Here is a 20,423-nt window from a genome sequence, read left to right as displayed (position 1 = left end):
TTGAAGCAGGCTGGCCACTGTTGGCACTGACGCTTGAACGAGCAACTCCTAAAGCTTGGTGTCAAACTAACGTCCGACGATTTGAGCGTCTGTGTGAAGGGTTCTGATGCTGATGCTCTCCTAATCATAGTTTATGTTGATGACATTTTAGTTTTGTCACGGAACTCTAGAGAAATTGACGAGGTCCACAAATTTCTACAAACGTTTGAGGTCGAAGACCTAAGACATTAAGTACTGTCTCGGGATTGAGTTTTCTCGAGATGAATCCGGTATCACCTTGAAACAGAAAGGTTATGTTATGGACATCTTAGATCGATTTGAATGTCTGATTGCAAGCCCGTGGCCACACCAATTGAAGCTGGAATTAAACTGTCGAGATAAAATACGTGGTCCAAGGTTGATGGCGAGAGGCCCCTCTACAGAGAGCTCATGGGTGCTCTTATGTACCTATCAACTACATTGCGTCCAGACATATCTCATGCAGTGAGTGTCTTATGCCAATACAATGATTCTTTTGGCAAAGAACTCTGGCAAGCGGCAAAGAGGGTACTGAGGTACCTGAAGGGTTCTTCTGATGTGGGAATCACCTTTGGAAGCGATACCAGTAATTTAACTGGCTATGTAGATGCTGATTGGGCTGCATGCATCAGTGATCGCAGATCATACACTGGCTTTGCCTTTACAATGTATGGCAGAGTCGTATCTTGGGAATCCAGGAAACAACGGACAGTGGCATTATCCTCAACGGAGGCTGAATATATGGCCTTGAGCGAGGCTTCAAAAGAGGCAGTGCACTTACTACAACTAGCAAGGGAGATAGGCATTAACAGCATGTCGACTATACAGCTATATAACGACAACATTGGAGCTCAGAAGCTTGCTGGAAATCCTGTTTTTCACTCTCGGACTAAGCATATTGATGTGCGATATTATTTTGTATGAGAGGTTCTTTCGTCTGGGGACATTCATCTTGAATACTTGTCAGCTGAAAAGGTGCCTGCAGATATATTAACCGAGGGACTACCAAAGGATAAGCACTGGAAGTGCTTAGAGTGTCTGGGTGTCAGAAGACTGAAACGTTGAAGCTGGTTCAGGCTTCGAGAGGGGGTGTGTAGAATATTTATATATATATGTATTATTATGGCTGAGCTACCATCAAGTAGCGCCACCTACACACTGTTCTTTTTTTCCATTCTGACACGTCACAATTGTAATCTCCATGTCCATTGATTTCACTGTAACCATCTTGTGATTTACGTATGTAATAAATAGTGTCATTTTAATATAAACCATGCTGATCTTATTACTTTCCGAAACATTGTGCCTTTTCAACAACATGCCCTTAAGGGCCTTCAGTATTTAACTTCAGAATATTTAAGAGTACTTGCTTCAGAGTCTACCAAAGGGAGCGAAAGCCTTCTAGTTACTTTTGGGAAAAAAATTGTCTCCCAGATTCAAAATTTCAACTCTCATTTTACGTTTCAGGCCTTCCTGAACATTAATCCTCATTCAATAAATTATAAAAAGGTGTATGCTTACCTGAAAAACTGTAAATATTCTGAGACGAAAGAGGAAAACAAGAACAGTACATAATAACAATTATGTTTTTGATATTTACACTTTTCACTGATTTATTTACACTTATTTAAAAGTTATTTAGACTGACTGAATACACTAAACCAGATGTCCAGACCAGATGTAGGAAACTATTGATCTATATTGAAAAAACTCTGTTCTGACATATTAACAGTAAACATACGCATTTATATGACTAAAAAGTTGGAAAACATTGCATCGTCTGCAAGCCCATGTTGACTGTCGTGTTGTCTAACTCTGACTACTCAGTCTACTGTGCTGTGTTGTCGTGTAGGCTTGGGTAGGAATGGGGATGGGGGATGATTCGTCAAGGACGTTGCGCTTGCGCGCTCTTTCTCGCTGTATACCGTGCCTTGAGACTGCAGCGGCAGCTACACATGCTTGAATTCATATTTAAAAAGAATGAAGTATATGTTATGTAAAAACCGCTATATATAAAAAATATTTTAGTACTGAACCACTTCTACGTAATAATGACTTTTAAATCATTTTCTTGAAAGAAAAGCACCTGACTACATTAGATGTTTTTCTTTCCCTGAGAGCTAGGGGGAGGGCTTGTCCCTGGGCATGGGCACCCTTGTGCGCAGCTGTGAGCTTGCATCCGGGAGATAGTGAGTTTGAACCCCACTGTTGGCAGCCCTGAAGATGGTTTTCTGTGGTTTTCCATTTCCACACCAGGCAAATGCTGGGGCTGTACCTTAATTATGGCCATGGTCACCTCCTTCCCACTCCTAGGCCTTTCCTATCCCATCATCACCATAAGACCTATCTGTGTAGGTGCGACGTAACGCAAATTCTAAAATAAATAAAAAGAAAACATTCCTCCACATGTTAATAAACTTTTGTTAACAAACTTCTTCAACATTGTATCCACACCAAAAATAGCTGTTTGTGAGGTTACAATTGATAGGGTCAGGAAGAAGAAAATACAGCTGCAGCTTTCATTATTTTAGTTAGTACATATAGTAGTCAAAACTGCAGGCGTGAAGTGTGGCAAAGAAAAATACTGGAAAGGCGAGTAGAATTAAATTTGGAAAGAACACTTATGTCAGAACTTAACTCATGATGCAGGAGGCTTTCAAAATTCTCTTGAGAATGCCCCCCACGTGACTTTCAGTTCTTGTTGACAGTATTTGGGTCTGAAATATCAAGTAATGATACATATTATCGGAAAGCCGGCTTCACTAATGACAGCCTATTTTTATTAATAGATAGGCTATAAATTTAAACCTAGCAACTGGTGTCACATCACTTATATATCTACGTCTCCAGAGTATCAAAACAAGCAATTTCAGTTATTATGTCCAAGGTGTTTTAAACTTTATAAAACAGTATGAAGGATTTGGTAAAGGTACGAAATAAAGAAAATCTTCATTTAACTTACCTAGTTAGGATAGTATTATTTTGATATAGCCTACAAGCAATTATGGGAGGTTAGGTTATTCAGCGAGGAGCGAAGCTGGAAATGAAACTACATTAGAACTAGGGATGGGCTTAGGAGTTATTTTTGGTTAATGGTTATACCTGGACCCGTTACCCAAAATACTCGTTAACATTAACGGTTAAAAATAACTTGCATTACAAGAGTGGCCCATTATTAAAGGCATCTAATATTCGCTGTGCTAGGGAAATATGGTGCTAAACAGGTCAGCAATTTTCAACTGAATCTAAAGGCTGGTTTGAAAGGTCCACGGGCTTACACTTGAGGAGCTATCTGACGGTCAAGAAAGCCGAGAATAAAGCCCAGAGAATTCGTCGTGCTGACCACGCGTCACATCATAATCTGCAGGCATTCAGGCTGAGGAGTGGTCGCTTTTAGTAGGCCAAGGGCGCTTCGGAGCAAGAAGCTCCAGGGGACTAGGGAAGTATAGTATGTGTACCAATTGCAAGGTTGACGTAAGGAGCCTAAATTAAGGGTCATATTTGCAATTTTACAATTTGGTTTACGTCGCACCGACACAAAAAAGTCTTGCGGCGACAATGAGATAGGAAAGGGCTAGGAGTGGGAAGGAAGCTGCTGTGTTCTTAATGAAGGTAGAGTCCCACCATTTGGCTGGTGTGAAAATATCAGATCAAAAATTGGATGTATGGCTTTTCAGGCGTTTGCTCTATTAACCAGCATTTCGTCTTAGGTCTGACACTAGACTCGTCAGAGTGGGATGTGTCAGACCCTACCCACTGATGCTGGGGTGTATGCAGGTGAACTTATCAGAAGCCTCTTATGTGGCACAGTCTGATAACTGCATACGGGAGATAAAACTCCACAATGGAATTAATGCCTGCCTAGAGGGTCTGACACATCCCACTCTGACGAGTCTAGTGTCAGACCTAAGACGAAATGCTGGTTAATAGAGCAAACGCCTGAAAAGCCATACATCCAATTTTTGATCTGATTTTTGATATGCTCTATTGGTGAAAAATATCAAATTCCCTTCATGGGAATTTAGTATTACCATTTGGAATTGCTAGGCGGGCATTAATTCCATTGTGGAGTTTTATCTCCCGTATGCAGTTATCAGACTGTGCCACATAAGAGGCTTCTGATAAGTTCACCTGCATACACCCCAGCATCAGTGGGTAGGGTCTGACACATCCCACTCTACTAAGGTTAAGTTAAGAGTAAGTTCCCACCTTCCAATACTTATCAATTTCTATATAATAGACTTATTAATTACATAATATAATCCATATAACCTCTAGTACATGTTTCGTTCCGATATGGAACATCTTCAGCTAAAATTGGTAAAATGGCAAGACAATTAAAATACATTGATGTTAAGATGATACATAAGCTAAAAGATATGATAAAATGGCTCGAAAATTAAAACATATGATAAAGATGATGAGATAAAGTTCATTCATGTTGGTTAAAAACACAACAAGTCAGTTTTCAAGTGGCGAATTAAAAACAGCGATAAGGTTCTTCATGTTGGAGGCGTGTACATTTTGTCGATCTTGAAGATAAATTGAAGAATACAGGATTTTCTTATATGTGATTTATCAGGGAAATCTTGATAAAATAACCGTAGTTGAAGTTGAGTTTGGTAGGATTATTAAAATGTGTCTTAAAGACAATCTTGTCGTATTTAACGTCCTCCCTTACGCCGTGTTGTTAACTGAGGGACGTTAAATACGACAAGATTGTCTTTAAGACACATTTTAATAATCCTACCAAACTCAACTTCAACTACGGTTATTTTATCAAGATTTCCCTGATAAATCACATATAAGAAAATCCTGTATTCTTCAATTTATCTTCAAGATCGACAAAATGTACACGCCTCCAACATGAAGAACCTTATCGCTGTTTTTAATTCGCCACTTGAAAACTGACTTGTTGTGTTTTTAACCAACATGAATGAACTTTATCTCATCATCTTTATCATATGTTTTAATTTTCGAGCCATTTTATCATATCTTTTAGCTTATGTATCATCTTAACATCAATGTATTTTAATTGTCTTGCCATTTTACCAATTTTAGCTGAAGATGTTCCATATCGGAACGAAACATGTACTAGAGGTTATATGGATTATATTATGTAATTAATAAGTCGATTATATAGAAATTGATAAGTATTGGAAGGTGGGAACTTACTCTTAACTTAACCTTAGTTGTGTTGAGCCAATACGGAATAAACATGAGATTTATAAGCTGTACATCCCACTCTGACGAGTCTAGTGTCAGACCTAAGACGAAATGCTGGTTAATAGAGCAAACGCCTGAAAAGCCATACATCCAATTTTTGATCTGATTTTTGATATGCTCTATTGGTGAAAAATATCTAATTCCCTTCATGGGAATTTAGTATTACCATTTGGTGTGAAAATAGGAAACCACAGAAAACTATCTTCAGGGCTGCCGACAGTGGGGTTCATATCCACTATCTCCCGGATACAAGCTCACAGCTGTGCTCCCCTAACCGCACGGCCAACTCGTCCGATAGTCATAATTGCCTTTTATGTAAATACCACTCTACCAGCAAATACTTCTCGCATGGAAAAATACATGAACTCGATCAGTCTTAAAATAACAAAAAATTACCTCCAAATAACACAAGAATATGAATTTAAATTTCTCGCTTAAATAGGAAAGCCACGACAAGTACTTAACAGGAACATGGGAGAGAAATACAACGAAAATTTAATCCATCATAATTTAAAAATTATGTTAATTATAAGCTGAAATACTATAACTTACATAAATACTGGTTACTGATAGTGAGTACGGCACGCGGCTTTGCCTTCTTCATAATTCCCATAATGCTAAAAATACGCTTTTACGAGCCAATACTGGTTAGTAAAAAGACTGATTATTCGAGGCAGTTACTGGTAGCGTGTACGACCCCACGCTCCTGTGGTTAGCCGAGTACACGTGAGTGTTGCTGAGCCGCTGTTATTCAGTAACTAGATGCTGTATTAAAATACGGCTTAGTAAAATACTGGTTACCGGAGGCAGTTACTGGTAATGATTATGGCCGCGCGCTGTTCTCGTTAACAGAATACACAAGAGTATTGGTGAGCCAATGTTATTTCAGTAACTGGGTCCAAACGCGTACTTGTTAAGTTATTTACCAGCCACCATATAAATGGTTATACCAGTTCTTGTCTGTAACGTCTTCAAGATAGATGCAAGTAGGCTAAGTTAAGCTTCGTAACTTCCTCGTATGTAGTAGCCTCTCCATTTTGCAACCGATATTCATGAAAAATATAAGAAGTGGATCACTTTAACAAGAAAGGAAACTAAAAACAACTGTCCCACATAATAACAAATTACTGTACTTTACATTTAAATAACTGTACATACTGTACATTTAAATAACTATTAAGAAACGAGAAGCTGTATCTACTGGTGGTATAGTCAATTCGGGACAGGCTGGTATAATTCCTGGAGAGAGTGAATCGCTGGTAGATAGGCCTCTCCCATTTAAGCACGTCACATTCACATTTACCCAATGGTCATGGGAGGAAATATCGACAGAGTTGTCGATGCTGCCATTAACCATCGGCTGGATGGCTATGTTAGATGACTTTGTTTTAACGATCATTTAAAAATACAACCGAATTTTACCCTAAATAATACGAATAGATACTGTACTGTAATTGAATGCTAAACACAAGCTTAATAACTGTATGTTCAAACCTTGTCCCATTTCTCTACGGGGTCAGTTTGAAGTGAGATGAAGCTTCATAGCCAGTTTATACGACTGGATGCCCTTCCTGGCGTCAAACTTTCGATACAAACTCCCTTCAACTTCTTAAACTTTAAATCTACCTCAACTTCGGTTATTCTTTAGGAGTTTCCCCCGTCAATCATAGTTAAACTACCTAGCAGGGGATAAATGGATAAAGGGGATAAATTACCCTGGATGAAGCTTTGGTTTATTTGGACGACACCAACAAGCCCCTGCCAATTTACTGTCACCTAAAAAGCCAAAAGGGGCACTCAAACTTTGTCAAGGAAAACAAGGAAAAATTTGCTAGGGGGTTCATGGTAGTGGGAGAATATTGTGCGTAACATACGATTTCAACACGAATGTTAAAATAGTTTTAATAAACTCAGAATCCTCAGAGTGCCAAAAATTTTGAAGATCAATGTTACCTACTTCCAGAAGAATGTCGTGGATCCCTTTTTCGACAAAGATATCCCTTGGCTGTACGGTAAGGATGCTTCAAATGTCAGGATCCGCATGGATAAAGGATCCAGTCATACTGCCAGATCATCAGCCACTTACTATGAGAGAAAAGAAACAGAGATGGGTGTCCGTGTTATATCATTTAGTGACATCCCTGTCAAATCCCTGGATGCCTCGCCAATGGATTTCTGTGCCTTTGGTCTACCGAAAAGAGGGCTTTCTTCTAGACGTCCCACCACGGTTGAGTGTCTTTGGAAAGTGTGCATGAAGGTATGGGACAATATTCTTCCTCTACTCCATCAAAGTCTTCTACAGAGGAAATTGAGATGTAGGGCAATAGTCCGTGCCTGCGGCTATCACATCGAGCACAACCATGTCTGGAGGAAAGGAATCGCCTAGGACAAAATGTACATCAAAATCGTCCAAACTTAACTGGCGTAACCCTCCGAAACATACAATTTCAACATGAATGTTTTCAGAGTTTTAATAAATAAATAGCTCTCAGTGACCCCGGAGTGTGGTTTGTACCATGGAAGTAACAGGGTGTTGTTCCAGGGTGCATAATCTATTTTTAAACATTTATAAGTAAGTCTGAAAAAAATCACAGCCAGCTGTGAGTAGAAGCTGCCATGTCTAATGATGGTAGTAATAACAGTTGATATGTTAAAAACATCTGGGATTTACACTATGATTTATACAGTATATGAAATTCCATATCAGATTTTTTTACTTGGTCTTTTGCTGTTGTTCAGAGTTTGGAGTTGATAGTGACTGTGAAGATGTAACTGTAGAAGACTGTAATGCTGGATAAGTTTAATTAAGATTAAGAAGATAACCTTGGCACACAGTATCCAGTAGCCATTAAACAATGGTGTATTTTGTGATGTTCGTCATATTGGATTCTGGGTAAGTTCAAATATCTAATATAAGAAGCAAGGAATAATCTATGGTAAATATTGTTGAATCGATATGTATATGTAAGGGGAATGAAATTGCAGGCTAAGGACTCTATTCAGGAGCAAAATTCTGGACAGGTGTCTGTGAGAAATCAGCATTAGTCACTGCAGGTAGAACAACAGAGGAAATATGAGGAACAGGGAACTGTTGCTGAGGAGTGTGGATGTAGGAGGAAAGGTAAATGTAGAGTAGAGGATAGGAAAAAAAGGTGGAACATGGTCATGGGAGGGAGGAGCTTCTGCAGCTGTCAGGAAAAGTAGGGGTGACCAGGAGCGGAGGGGATCAAATGAGGTGGGGTTGAAGCTCTGGTCATGGGGGATTCTATTCTTAGATATGTGGGGAAAGTGTGTATGGAGGAAAGGGAATCAAGTTAGAGTGTTATCCAGGAATTAGGTTAAGGCAGGCTTTGAAGAAAGTTGAAGAAGAAGAAGAAGAATAAGAAGAGGAGGAGGGAAAGGAGAAGGTGGCAGTGTTTCACATAGGTACTAACAACGTAAGGCAAGCAGGTATAAGTACCAACATAGTTGGGGATATGTGGGATCTGGTAAATGCAGCACGGTTGAAGTTTAAGGAAGCGGATAATGTTATCAGTGGAATACTGTGTAGGAGGGATACTGACTGGAAGGTGCTCGGGGATTTAAATGAGACTATGGAGTGACTCATATATTACATATTTTATTACCTTTTCTATTTATTTGCTTTCTTCCCCCATTTCTATTCCCTTTAAATTAACACCTCCTTTTTCCCATTCCATTCCCCTTTTCTCCGAAATTTCCCCTCCCTTTCTTTTTCTTCCTTTATCTTGCTTCCTGTCACGTAAGTTATCCAATACATCCAACACCTAGCAATGTAAGGTGAGTCACATATTTTCTTTATAAAATTTTTCTATTTTTCCTCTTTTTCCATTACCATTTTACTAATTTGGCTTTTATTACTATTTACAACATTATTCATTTCATTTATTTCCGCATTGAACTGCGAATCTTCTCCACCATTTTTAAATTTTTAAAACTTTTTAAACTTTCAAGCGCTACTTTCACTTTCATTTTTTTTAAGGACTTGAATCTCTTTGAATGACTTATATTGACCATCCTTTTACATAGTTCACTGCGTGTGCATGGATTGTTTTCTCAGCACTTCTACTACCGTTGATAATTTGCAGCTTTTAGAACTCCGTACTTTGTGATAAGTAACTCTCAAGAATCTTCGTTATCCTTCAACGACAACTATATGCGTTGATGTATGCATTTTTAAACATGATCTGAAACTTTGATCACCAATGAGACCTTACCTGCAAGACGTCCAACACATCACAGCGCAGCTATCAGAACTTCGTAAGGAGTGATATATACAAACCTCAAGAATCTTCAACGCCCAAATTGTTATTCTTGAATTCTTCCTTCAACAGCTAAGTGCATTAATTTATGCATTTTATGCATTATCCAAATCTTTTACAACAATTTTGAGTTTTTCACATTAATAGTGTCAAACCACCGTGTTTTCACAACTTTGTCACAATTAAAGGAGAACAATAAAACTTTGATTTCCACCTATTCAATACATTAAAAGCAATTATAAAATTAGGATCTCATCCTAATTTTTTTGCTTAATTATTAAAACATAGGACATGATTCATTCAAATTTTGAACATCTTCAGCTATAAACATTCTTACAAGGTTAAACCAGTAACATTATTCTAGAACTTACACTTATTGTTTACTGTTAACAAACTTAACCATAATAAACTATAAAAATCTCTTATTTATTTACATATTTTACGCCCACATTGGAGCACTTAAATCAATACATTTGAGTTAATTTCTTCTTTTTCATCTCCCAGAACTTTCTCATCCTCTCCGACCTGGAAGTCCTTTGTGTGTCCGATATAGTATATTGTTTCCGTTCAACTGTTTTTCTTTTGAGACTTATGCTTTTGTTCTTCAAAATCCTTTTCTCTTTTCTGTCTTTGATTTGTTGCTGAGTTATACCCAATTCTTCCAAATCATCCTGAACTTCTTTGAACCAATTATTATTGATTTTATTTTTCAAAAAGTAATCAAATAGTTGTTTCAATATCCTGGTGTCTGGTAATCGTGATATGTGACAGAAAAAAATTCTTTTACGCATTGTAGATATTATTGATTCACATTCACGATAGACAATGTTGTTAGGCAACAATCTCCACTGTCCATCAACATGGTGTTTTTTATTAATAATTGTTCTAAGAATTCTTCTGTCAGTTTTCTGTAATTTGTCTGTTGTAGATTTTACATTTAATTTGAATAAAGTTTCACTAGCATACGTTACTTCTGGTTTAACTATGGAATTATAGTGTTTCAGCTTAGCGTTCATCGAAAGAGATTTTTTTTAAATAGATTGGCCAGGTAAGTCTTCGTGCTTATTTAAATTTAGTTATTCTGTGTTCCATTGCTTCTTTTTCATTTGCGTTCCATGTTATTATTTCCCCAAGATATTTGAATATCTGAACAATTTTAATCTCTTTATTACTGTTCTGGTAAATCAACTTTAAAAGTTGGCATCATTTCTGTTTCTTCAAATTAAATTTGTAATCCTATTTTTTTGCTATAATTTCTAGTTGTTCAATTTGAAATTTTAGCCTCTTCTATTGTATTTGCAAGTATGCTAAATTGTCCGCAAAAGCAAGGCAGTTGAGTTTAATATTTCTACCGATCTTGATAGTTGGTTGGCATTTCTTGTTCCATTTACGCATAACCTTCTCCAACGCACAATTAAATAACTATGGTGAAAGTCCGTCTCCTTGTCGAAGTCCAGTTCTTATAGTGAATGATTCTGATAATTCACCTCTTTATATATTATGTCGTCTTATTAAAACAATATAACTATTTGTAGCGATTGAAAATTTAAAAACCTTATTCTAATATTTGAAATACGATGTCACTAGTTAGTCTGTGTATAAATGCATTTACAATCTTTTAAAATAGCTGAATGTCTTAAAATTATTTGTTGGAATACACATTAAAAACATTTTGTTACTATTGGCGTGAGCTTTTCATACGTTGTACCATATGGAAATGAAATCTTAGTGTACTCTCAAAACAGCTGAGTCTGACTGTACGACTGCGAAATGTTACAAAGTTTTTAGATATAACGTGCGCAAAAAAAAAAAAAAAAAAAAAAAAAAAAAAAGACTGCAGTTTTTATAACATTCTAACACAAAAATGTGAAATTCCCAGTCTTATATTAGGACCAAAACAGTAATAGGCTATCCCAAAACCTCCCATGACTTTGCTACAGTATGTAAGTTGCAACATCTGTTCTGGTCTCGATAACATAATCGTATACGATAATATTAAAATACTAAATTTGTGTTACTTAAGAAGGAGCAGTTTCAATTCCTGCCTGAAAGCCCAGTGACTATACAGTGCCCTGAGGGAAGTGCCTTAACCTGTTCGGTGATACACCCGAAAAAAGAAAGAAAGAAAGAAAAAAAAAAAAAAGAAACGTAACCCTGGACATAATGTACTGTACAGTAGATATTACGCAAGTACGAACATTTGACGAAACTCGTTCCATTTTCAAGTAGAGCTGCCGAAATGCGCTCCGTCTCCTTCCAATTGTTGTGGACGTACTCTGCTTTATGATTTCCATAGATTCTCTAAACAATACCACCCGAATACGATGCCTAAGATGGTCCCTTTTGCAAGTTCACCACTGATTGCTTTTCCAGTACGGTACAGTACTTCCTCAAATTACCGCAATGACGGGACGTTAACACCAAAATCCGTAAGTATGTCGTAGCCGTCCTTTCATGAGATAGAGCTTCTTGAAAAACGCGTGATCGAGGATTCGCGTGATCAAGGATTAAGCGTTGATGGGGCTTAAATTTCTGCACGGTTGATCCAGGAAATCATTTCTTCGAGGAACGGATAATGTGGGATTTTTACAACGTGATTTAATTAGGATGGTCGCGGGAACACGTAATTTGAATGAACAATACGGGAAAACGTACTTTCCTGGACCGTATGACCGACTTCTGCAGCGATCACGCTATCCAGCTGAGTCAAGGTCGTAAATAACCGTGATTTCGGAAGTGTTAATGATATTTTTTTCTCTTTCCAATTTGATTGTTATTAGTGACTGGCAGAATTGAATATAATGCATTCGAGAACTTGAGGATCGATATTTACATTCAAAACCATAACCTTTAAAAGTCAATATAAACCTAATTTACGCAGTACAAGATTTCCATAAATTGACTACGAACAGTATACTGGTGACCAAATTACAATGGAGGATTAAAAAAAAAAAAAAAGATTTTGCCATCATGTTGGGCGCTTTGGTATCTAATCTGCTTTATTTTATTAGATTAGAGAATTAAAAACTACTTGTGGTTGTTGTTGGCTTGGCGTTACAGGTATTAGATTTTTCGAAGAGTTTGGCTGATCAAAATTGCTGAACTGAAAGAAGTTTTCAGAGGAAACTGACGATGTTTTCCCGGTAAAACTGAATATAAAATTTCGAGATTTTAAGTCGCGTACTGGTAATGAATGTTTGAAGCCGGCTCCACGATCTAACTTGCCTGCCTCTCACCCGGAGGGCCCGGGTTCGATTCCTAGCCAGGTCAGGCATTTTTACCTGGATATGAGGTCTGGTTCCAGGTTCACTCATTCCACAATTACCTTTAATTGAGGAGCTGTTTAATGGTGAGATTGTGACGTCTGTCTAGAGAGCCAGGAATAACGGCCAAGAGGATTCGTCACATTGATCACCTCGTAATCTGCAGGCCTCTGGACCGAGCAGCGGTTGCTTGGTAGCGGAAGGCCCATTAGGGCTGTAGTTTGGTTTGGTTAGGGGTGTTTGTAAGATTGTAAGTATAGCCTATATATTTCAATTTTGTGATGTTTAGCCAAATTGTTGATGGTTCATTCATTCCCGGATTTTGTGTTTTCCTGTGTTGTACTTTTTTTTTTCCATGGTCCCTAGAAAAACCGACAATCAAGGTTCCACTGTACTCTTTTATTATGATTCTTTGGACCTTCAAGCAACTCTTCTGTAACATTGAGAAAATGTGATTACTAGCTTATGCCATACCAGTCAGAAATAAGCAACACAAAGACAGTGGTCAAGATAGTTGGGTAAGCAAAAGTTATCATGCTGGACAAATAAAAATTTATGGAGGTGGATGTTTCTTCTGATTTCAGGTTGATGTCTAGTTAATACTCTGATAAACCCAGGTATAAAACAACGTTGTTATGGATTTAAAAATTAAAGTATGTATTCCTATTTATTTGTACTGTAACACTGATATCATTTCCAATATCTTGGTTTCCATTCCTGATTTGTTATCAGGATTTAACTTGAAGTATACTTCTACTGTAAAGTTACAAATTTCTGAAACAGTGTAATTCCATTGAAATATTATAAAATACTTCAAATTTATGCCAGTTACAACCTACATCTTAAAACTTGTCTAATTACCAGCAAAGGTAGCTGCAGTTTCAAAGCTGTAGAAATGCAGTACAGAAGAAATGATTTAGAGAACAGACAGACATAAGATAACTACTTGATTCCTTAATTTTCCAACAGGGCCAATGACTGAGATGTTAGGCCCCTTTAAACAATAAACAAGCACAATTTTCTAACACTGAAGGTTTGAAAATATCAGTTTTGCACCTTTAAAAGGACTTGATGTTGATATGACCAGTTTTTGTGATATGCACGAGATGGATTTCCTCCATTGGTAGGCTTCAGAGAGAAAGGCTTCGCGAGATTTACTCCTGACCTCAGTACCCTCATTTCCTACTCTTGTGGTCAGCAGTGTGGAACTGTACTGTATATCGGCAATTGGTCGCGATAGCACTGAATATGCATTTAAAAAAAAATTGTACACTAAAAAGTTGATTTTGTAAGAATACAAGTATGGTTTTATTGCAGGTCCTCAGTTTCCTAATGCTGCCCGGAGTACTGCTAGTATATTGAACTTATTGAATGATGAAAATGAAGATAAGGGAACACCTGAGTATCACACAAAGGTTAATACTAATGCCAATTCGCCAGATCCATTGACGTCTTTGCAGGTTGAGAATCAATTGTGTGATAGCATAAGGAAAGTCTCTTCTGACCAGAAATTACCTGTGCAGGATATACAAACAGCAGATACTTGCCTTTCTCCTTCTGCTGGAAAAAGGTACGTATTAAGAAATTATGTTAGTTTTGTTATGTGAGGCCATAAAATGGAAGCTGAGAAATAGGAACTAATCAGTAAAGTTCTGTAAAGATGGAAAATGCATATAAATTCACAAGAATTGCTTATCATCTGGAATTTACGTAGTTTATTCCTAACCATATGCTATCTCCTGAGACTTGTCGAAAACAAGGGGAAAGCTATGCTGGCTGCTTGTGTAAATTGTAAGTTGGAAGGGGAAAATGGCAAGAGCACTGAGGAGAAGAAAGCATGATATTAATTTCAGGTGTTAAAGATAGAAGCAGCTAACATCGATAGATCTGATAGATGTCGTATTTCAGTGGGAGAAATAAACATCTATATAAATATTTAACATGCACTTGATATATATAAAAAAAAATATTTGTGGAAATAATTTACTTCTGGGAGATTTTTCAAGATAACAGGAACCTCTAAGTAATTATTATGCTAAAATTACCTTCCAGAAATTTTATTGTTAACATACCATAATGCAAGTCAGATGGTATCAGAATATAATTTTTATTTATATATATTCGGCAGGGTATACCTTTTATTCCTAACCTCTTACAGAGTTCTAAACTAAAAATCATGTCCTGGTGGAATAATTTTAAATTCTGAGTTTTACATGCAGCAAGAGTAACTCTTGTTACGAGGCAGCCTGTTACTGCTGTTGCATGGTAGTACTGTGTAAGAGAACCTGCTTCAAATACCATAACATTTGAGACTGTCAGTAGGCCTACAGTGTACAATTAATTCCTCTCCAGCACGGGTGAAAATTCCTGGTAAGTAGTGATGAGCAGCGCTGTCGTTCGATACTCTCGAGACCGAATCTTCTGTGCTGCGAGCTTTGCCACATCCCAGTAATTACGAGTGTAAACTTGATAGTATATTATAATCAGTTATTGCGTGAAATAACGTTCTCATATTAAAACTTGTGAGCCAATAAATTTTGTCATAAGCCCGGAAAAGTACTGCATGTTCAACTATGAACCCCTTAATATCATTAACAAAAGTGAAAACAGAATGACACTATGTTAAACTGTTCACTACTTATTTGGTGTGGACATCTTAGCTGAATAACACTGCATAATTTGTGAATAACTGTAGATAGGATGTACATGTGCCTTTGCTGGCAAGATGTAGTGTTTACAGTGCCCTATGTCTTCTGGTTTGGGCTAGAATAAATTTGTTACTTTCATTGACCTGTCTCAGTCTCATCCTTGGCTTTGACAATATGAAAGTGGCTGCGGTATGAGTGATGCTAGTAATGCCATTCCTTATGCAGCCAGTCCCTGCTATGAATGGTGTGAAAATGTTGCTCATAGGGTCGGTTGGTGCACGCATTTCAATGGGCTTGGCAGACTTATATGCAATAGCAACTTCTGGCCCAGTGAGGAAAGCAACGGGAAACTACCTCGCTCCTCATTTCCCTAGTATGCCTCTTCAGTGACACCTAGGCAATCTGTGACAGCTAATGGTGGACCTGTTGAGGATCCAACCAGCCTTCGGGCTGAATACCCAACATACAACACAGGATGTACATCTACCTGGATACTCGAGACGTGCATTATTCGAACTCGAGGCAGGGAAAGATGTGCCTTGCTACATATGCAACCACCATTGCACATGAGTGGAACGTGTTATCTAAAATGTTAGAGTTTGCTCCAATTCTGTCGACTGGGGTGATGGGCAACGCTCTCGAGACCAATTCTGCCGTGCTGCGAGCTGTGCGACGTCCCAGTAACTACAAGTGAGTGATGATACGTTTTGTTAAAAGCCTAGGAAATCGCTGCGTGTTATGTTGGACAATAACATTAACGAAAGTGTAAACAGAATGTCAGTATCTTAAACTGCTCACAAGTTATTTCAGGTGGTCATCTTAGCTAAATAGCTCTTATAATTTGTTATTAACTGTAGATAGGATGTACAACTACCTGGATACCTCGCAATTGTTGTCGATAGGGTAGCTTCTTGTGATGCAGACCGGACCGGAGGTGTTCTGTGATGATTCCCCTTCATTGATATGTGTTTTTAAGTGCCAGATCATCCCAGAAGTATTTCTGCCGACGATTTTACTCCTTTTGAAGAAACAACACCGGGCTGTGCTATGTGGCATCTCTTCAAAATAACGACATCCATGACTTATGTTGTGTTTCGGACATGTCTTTAGGTTGTCGCGTACGACTAGACACAATTACACATTGAACCGTCATATACCGAAGTACCTAATTATGACATGAATACTCTATAACATTATAAGGAATTATTTCCTTCGTACCAAAATATCGGTAAACACAAGCAGTGGTCATATGATATTGAATGTGGGGTCTGATAACGATGTACACCAATATGTCAAAAAAATTGGAGCAAACTCAAGCATTTTAGATTACACATTCCACTCATGCGTAATGCTGGCTGCATATGCAGCAAGGCACATCCATGGCGAATAGAATATTTAGTGAGATCACTCAGAGAGTTCAAGTGTGCTCCCGCAGAGTGGCGCTAGTGGAGCCTAACACCAACGCTACACGGTCAGCTGATTTAATGGAAGTTACATTGATACGCAGATATAAAACACGTGAATAATACTGTTAGAAAACTATAAATAAAAGTCTCGGTCCCCACGAAGATATATCTTTGAACTTTAATAAGAGAACACACAAAATAAAATGAAACATTATGAAAAGCGAAAGCAATATTGTGCTTTACATACTTAAAGAATACTTTTTAAACAGAGCACATTAAACATACACCAGATTGTAAATAACACTGACACTTTTCTGAAATAAATTAAATGAAGTAAATTACTCACCAAAACTAGTTCGAGGCCACTTTCGTTAGTTTACGACTAGACTTACCAGATTGTCGAACTTGCAGTTCTCTACGGATTTCTCTCGCTGTGAAGAAGAATCAGCACTTTAATTAGTGGTACACCAGTTTTGAAATAATGTCCAAAGTGTGTTCAATACAACAGTCAGCTCGTGATGGCACAACTGAAATCGCCTCAATCGAGTCAAGATATTCGTAAAAAATATCGCCCCACATCGACCTAGATGAGCTCAGTTCTTCATTAATTTTTCTTTCAGCCTGAAAAAGAATGTCACACGCACTTTTGGACGGATGTGTTAGAAACCTTGTGCCACTGCCGGATCTGTAATCTTTAATTTCTGTAAGAACTGAAAAACTACTGTACTTCCAGTTTCATGACTGAGAGAATGAACACAGGATATTAACTTGATAAATTTTGAGGATTATTAACGACATACCCAGACACATGATAAACTAAACACTTCTATCAAAGGATCAGGGGTGGGGCTTAACTCCGGCACAGCACTTTCCCAATCTTTAATATTTAAATTGTCTTGAATAACGAGTTTTTCTTTCATGGAAGTTTTCACTGCCTTTTTTACCATCTCGCGCACTTTCACATCCCGGGCTAACATTTGCATTTGATTTACGAAGGATGTCAGCACTAATTGCCTTTTAGGCTCACAGTTTCCTTCAGGTGATAGTGCCTGCTTTACAGGAACGTAGATACATTGTAGTAAATGCAAATGAAGAAAATCTATCGTGAATGGATGGTCATCCGAACTGAGTGAACGCATGATTCCAAACTGTTGCTCCAAGGGATCCTGAATGAGTCTCCCTATCAATACATATGCATAACCTCTTTCACAGAGCCTCTCGCTCATATCTAATGTACTTGGAAGTGTTACCATTAAGGATTCCATGGTCCTGGATGAGGCAAACATGTTACCTGTAGATTTTAGAGCCTGAGGAAAAGTGAGGTTAGTTGTGTGGGATGATGAGTCTTTATAGAGAGCTTTAGAAGCTATGAATGCATTGAGTGCATCAGAAACATTGTTTAAGTCACTTGTAAATGCCTCAGTGTCATCCCTGCCTACAAATCCGGTCAGTCCCTTTTCTCGATAAAATTTTAGTTCTTTGGCGACACTATGGCTGAATAGATGGAATGCTAGCCTGTCATTCATTCTTTGAAAGGAGGAAGGATCTAAATGAGCTGTTGTCAGCTTGGGGCAAGCTCTAAGTCCTGCGTACCCACAGAGATCTTCCTTAAACAGTTTCTGTATAAAAGTCAAAATTTATATGTTTGCCTTGGTAAGATAGTCCTACTTTATCATGGAAAAAGTTTCTTATACATTTCGATATATGTACAAAATCTAAAAAAAGCTCAGATCTTCCGTTTTACATCAGCTGGATTCAGAATTTAACATTGTGCTTGAATTTTCTTCCCACCAATTCCTAAAGATTTCCAGGCTTTCCTATTTGACTGGCTACCATTACATGTGAAACCTGCCACTCTCGCCCCAGCCTTTTCTAGCTGCAATATAACCTGAATTAGAATTTTAGATAGGATATCTCCTGGAGTAGCATTTCTGCTTGAATAAATGGTGATAGGTTGCACCCAGTTCTGCAGTAGAGGCACAAATATAAAAAACTAATGCATGATTTGCCACCTGATTTCTTTGACAATCTGGCGTTAGTTTACCTAAATCGACAAAAGGTCATCTACTTTCAGTGAAGAACCATTAAATTGAATCTCTTCTCTTATTTTAACCTCATTGAATATAACTATCCCTTACCATTTATTGTTGTCCATTTCATCCTTAAAACAATCTGAAATAGCACTTATGCAATGAGGATTTACAGCATAGAAACATTTAAGCCTTTTGCAGAGTTTCCTCAAATGGCTGTAACATCTACAAGCTATTGAAATTATTAAATGGATAAATGGTGACTAAAATAAGTATAAATAACAAGATTGGGCGTCACCTGTAAAACAATGACAGGAATAATTAACTCTGTATAGCACGAGCAACTCCCTCTCCCAAGGCGACGGTCATCAGGCTGACGAAGCTCCAGACTCACTTTACAACCTTACCTGTTGCTGTTTAACCCCTGAAATTAAATTTGGGTAGCATGCCAGGTTCATCCTTACTCTACAGATAAAAGATTTACTGCAAGTTTCATTCCATGACTCTACTCCCAGAATAAGAAAAAAATATATGACGAACACCAACAATAATCATCACTTGATGAGACCCACTCGTGTTTGCCGTTCACAAAAGGCAAATCTACAAACAACTTTAAAGAAAAACATCAATAAAAAATCATCACTTGATGAAACCAACTCGTACTTGCTGTTTACAAAGGGCAAATATACAGGCCACTAAAAACCACCAAAAAAAAAACAAAACACCACACATCAGTTGACGAGACCAACTCGCGTTTGCCATTTACAAAAGGGCAAATATACAAACCTTAAAAAAAAAAAGCCACCAACAAAATTATTTTCACTATATACATTTCACAACATACCTCCAGGTAAGTCTTATGGCACTCCCCACTGCTACAGAAGAAAATCCTAAACTAGGAAAGAAAAGTACAACAACTTTCTCTACGTACGGATGCACCCTTCTTTACGAAGAGCATCCCTAACCTTATTTACACTCTTCTTCATTGATGTCGTGAGTCATTCCCGGTTGCCGCACAGGTTAGTGTAACGCCTCACGTTTCTCCTACTGAGAAGCTGCATACTCGGCCGATGAATTCCTTTACCAAGAAATGTAGAGCTGTTCAAGCTCTACAAAATGGTCTGCGAGGGCATATAATTATAATGTAGATTCAGTATGCACCACCATATCCACTGTACATTATCTTATAGAAGTATTATAGTATAGGCCTAATTATTATACAGAGTTTGAGTAACAAACACTTAGTAGCGTCTTTTACTGAACGTCCACCGGAAAGCCGGAAACTTGTTAGCATCTGTGATTATACAGTGCTCACTCCGCAAAGGATACTCAAGAACAATAGAACATCGCATAGGAAACTGCGCAAAGTATGTAGCTCCCGCGCACCGTTCCGAATGAGAAACACGAACAGAATCAGAATGAATTGCCGCACATGCGTGCATACTTATATAGGCTTGCTTCACGTGGTTATAGCGTCCTGAAAAGTTTACTGGTAACAATGCTCTCACAGGCACTTCTTCACGCGTCACTCAGTCAACCCAACCTTGCTTAA

At 37.9% G+C, this 20,423-nt stretch overlaps 1 protein-coding gene across 1 annotated transcript in view; it reads left to right on the top strand.

Moving 5' to 3' along the window:
* The window catches only part of LOC136869107 (DNA repair and recombination protein RAD54B), a 329,880-nt gene that overhangs the window by 22,696 nt on the left and 286,761 nt on the right, over positions 1-20,423 (top strand). The window contains exon 3 of the mRNA XM_068227115.1: positions 14,105-14,357. Within this exon, the coding sequence (XP_068083216.1) occupies positions 14,105-14,357 (253 nt within the window). The remainder of the gene's footprint in view (positions 1-14,104; positions 14,358-20,423) is intronic.

Source organism: Anabrus simplex, chromosome 1, assembly GCF_040414725.1.
Source record: "Anabrus simplex isolate iqAnaSimp1 chromosome 1, ASM4041472v1, whole genome shotgun sequence".
In the NCBI taxonomy this organism is placed as follows: Eukaryota; Metazoa; Arthropoda; class Insecta; order Orthoptera; family Tettigoniidae; genus Anabrus; species Anabrus simplex.
Note: the sequence above shows the minus strand (reverse complement) of the source record. Positions and strands in the feature narration are given on the sequence as shown.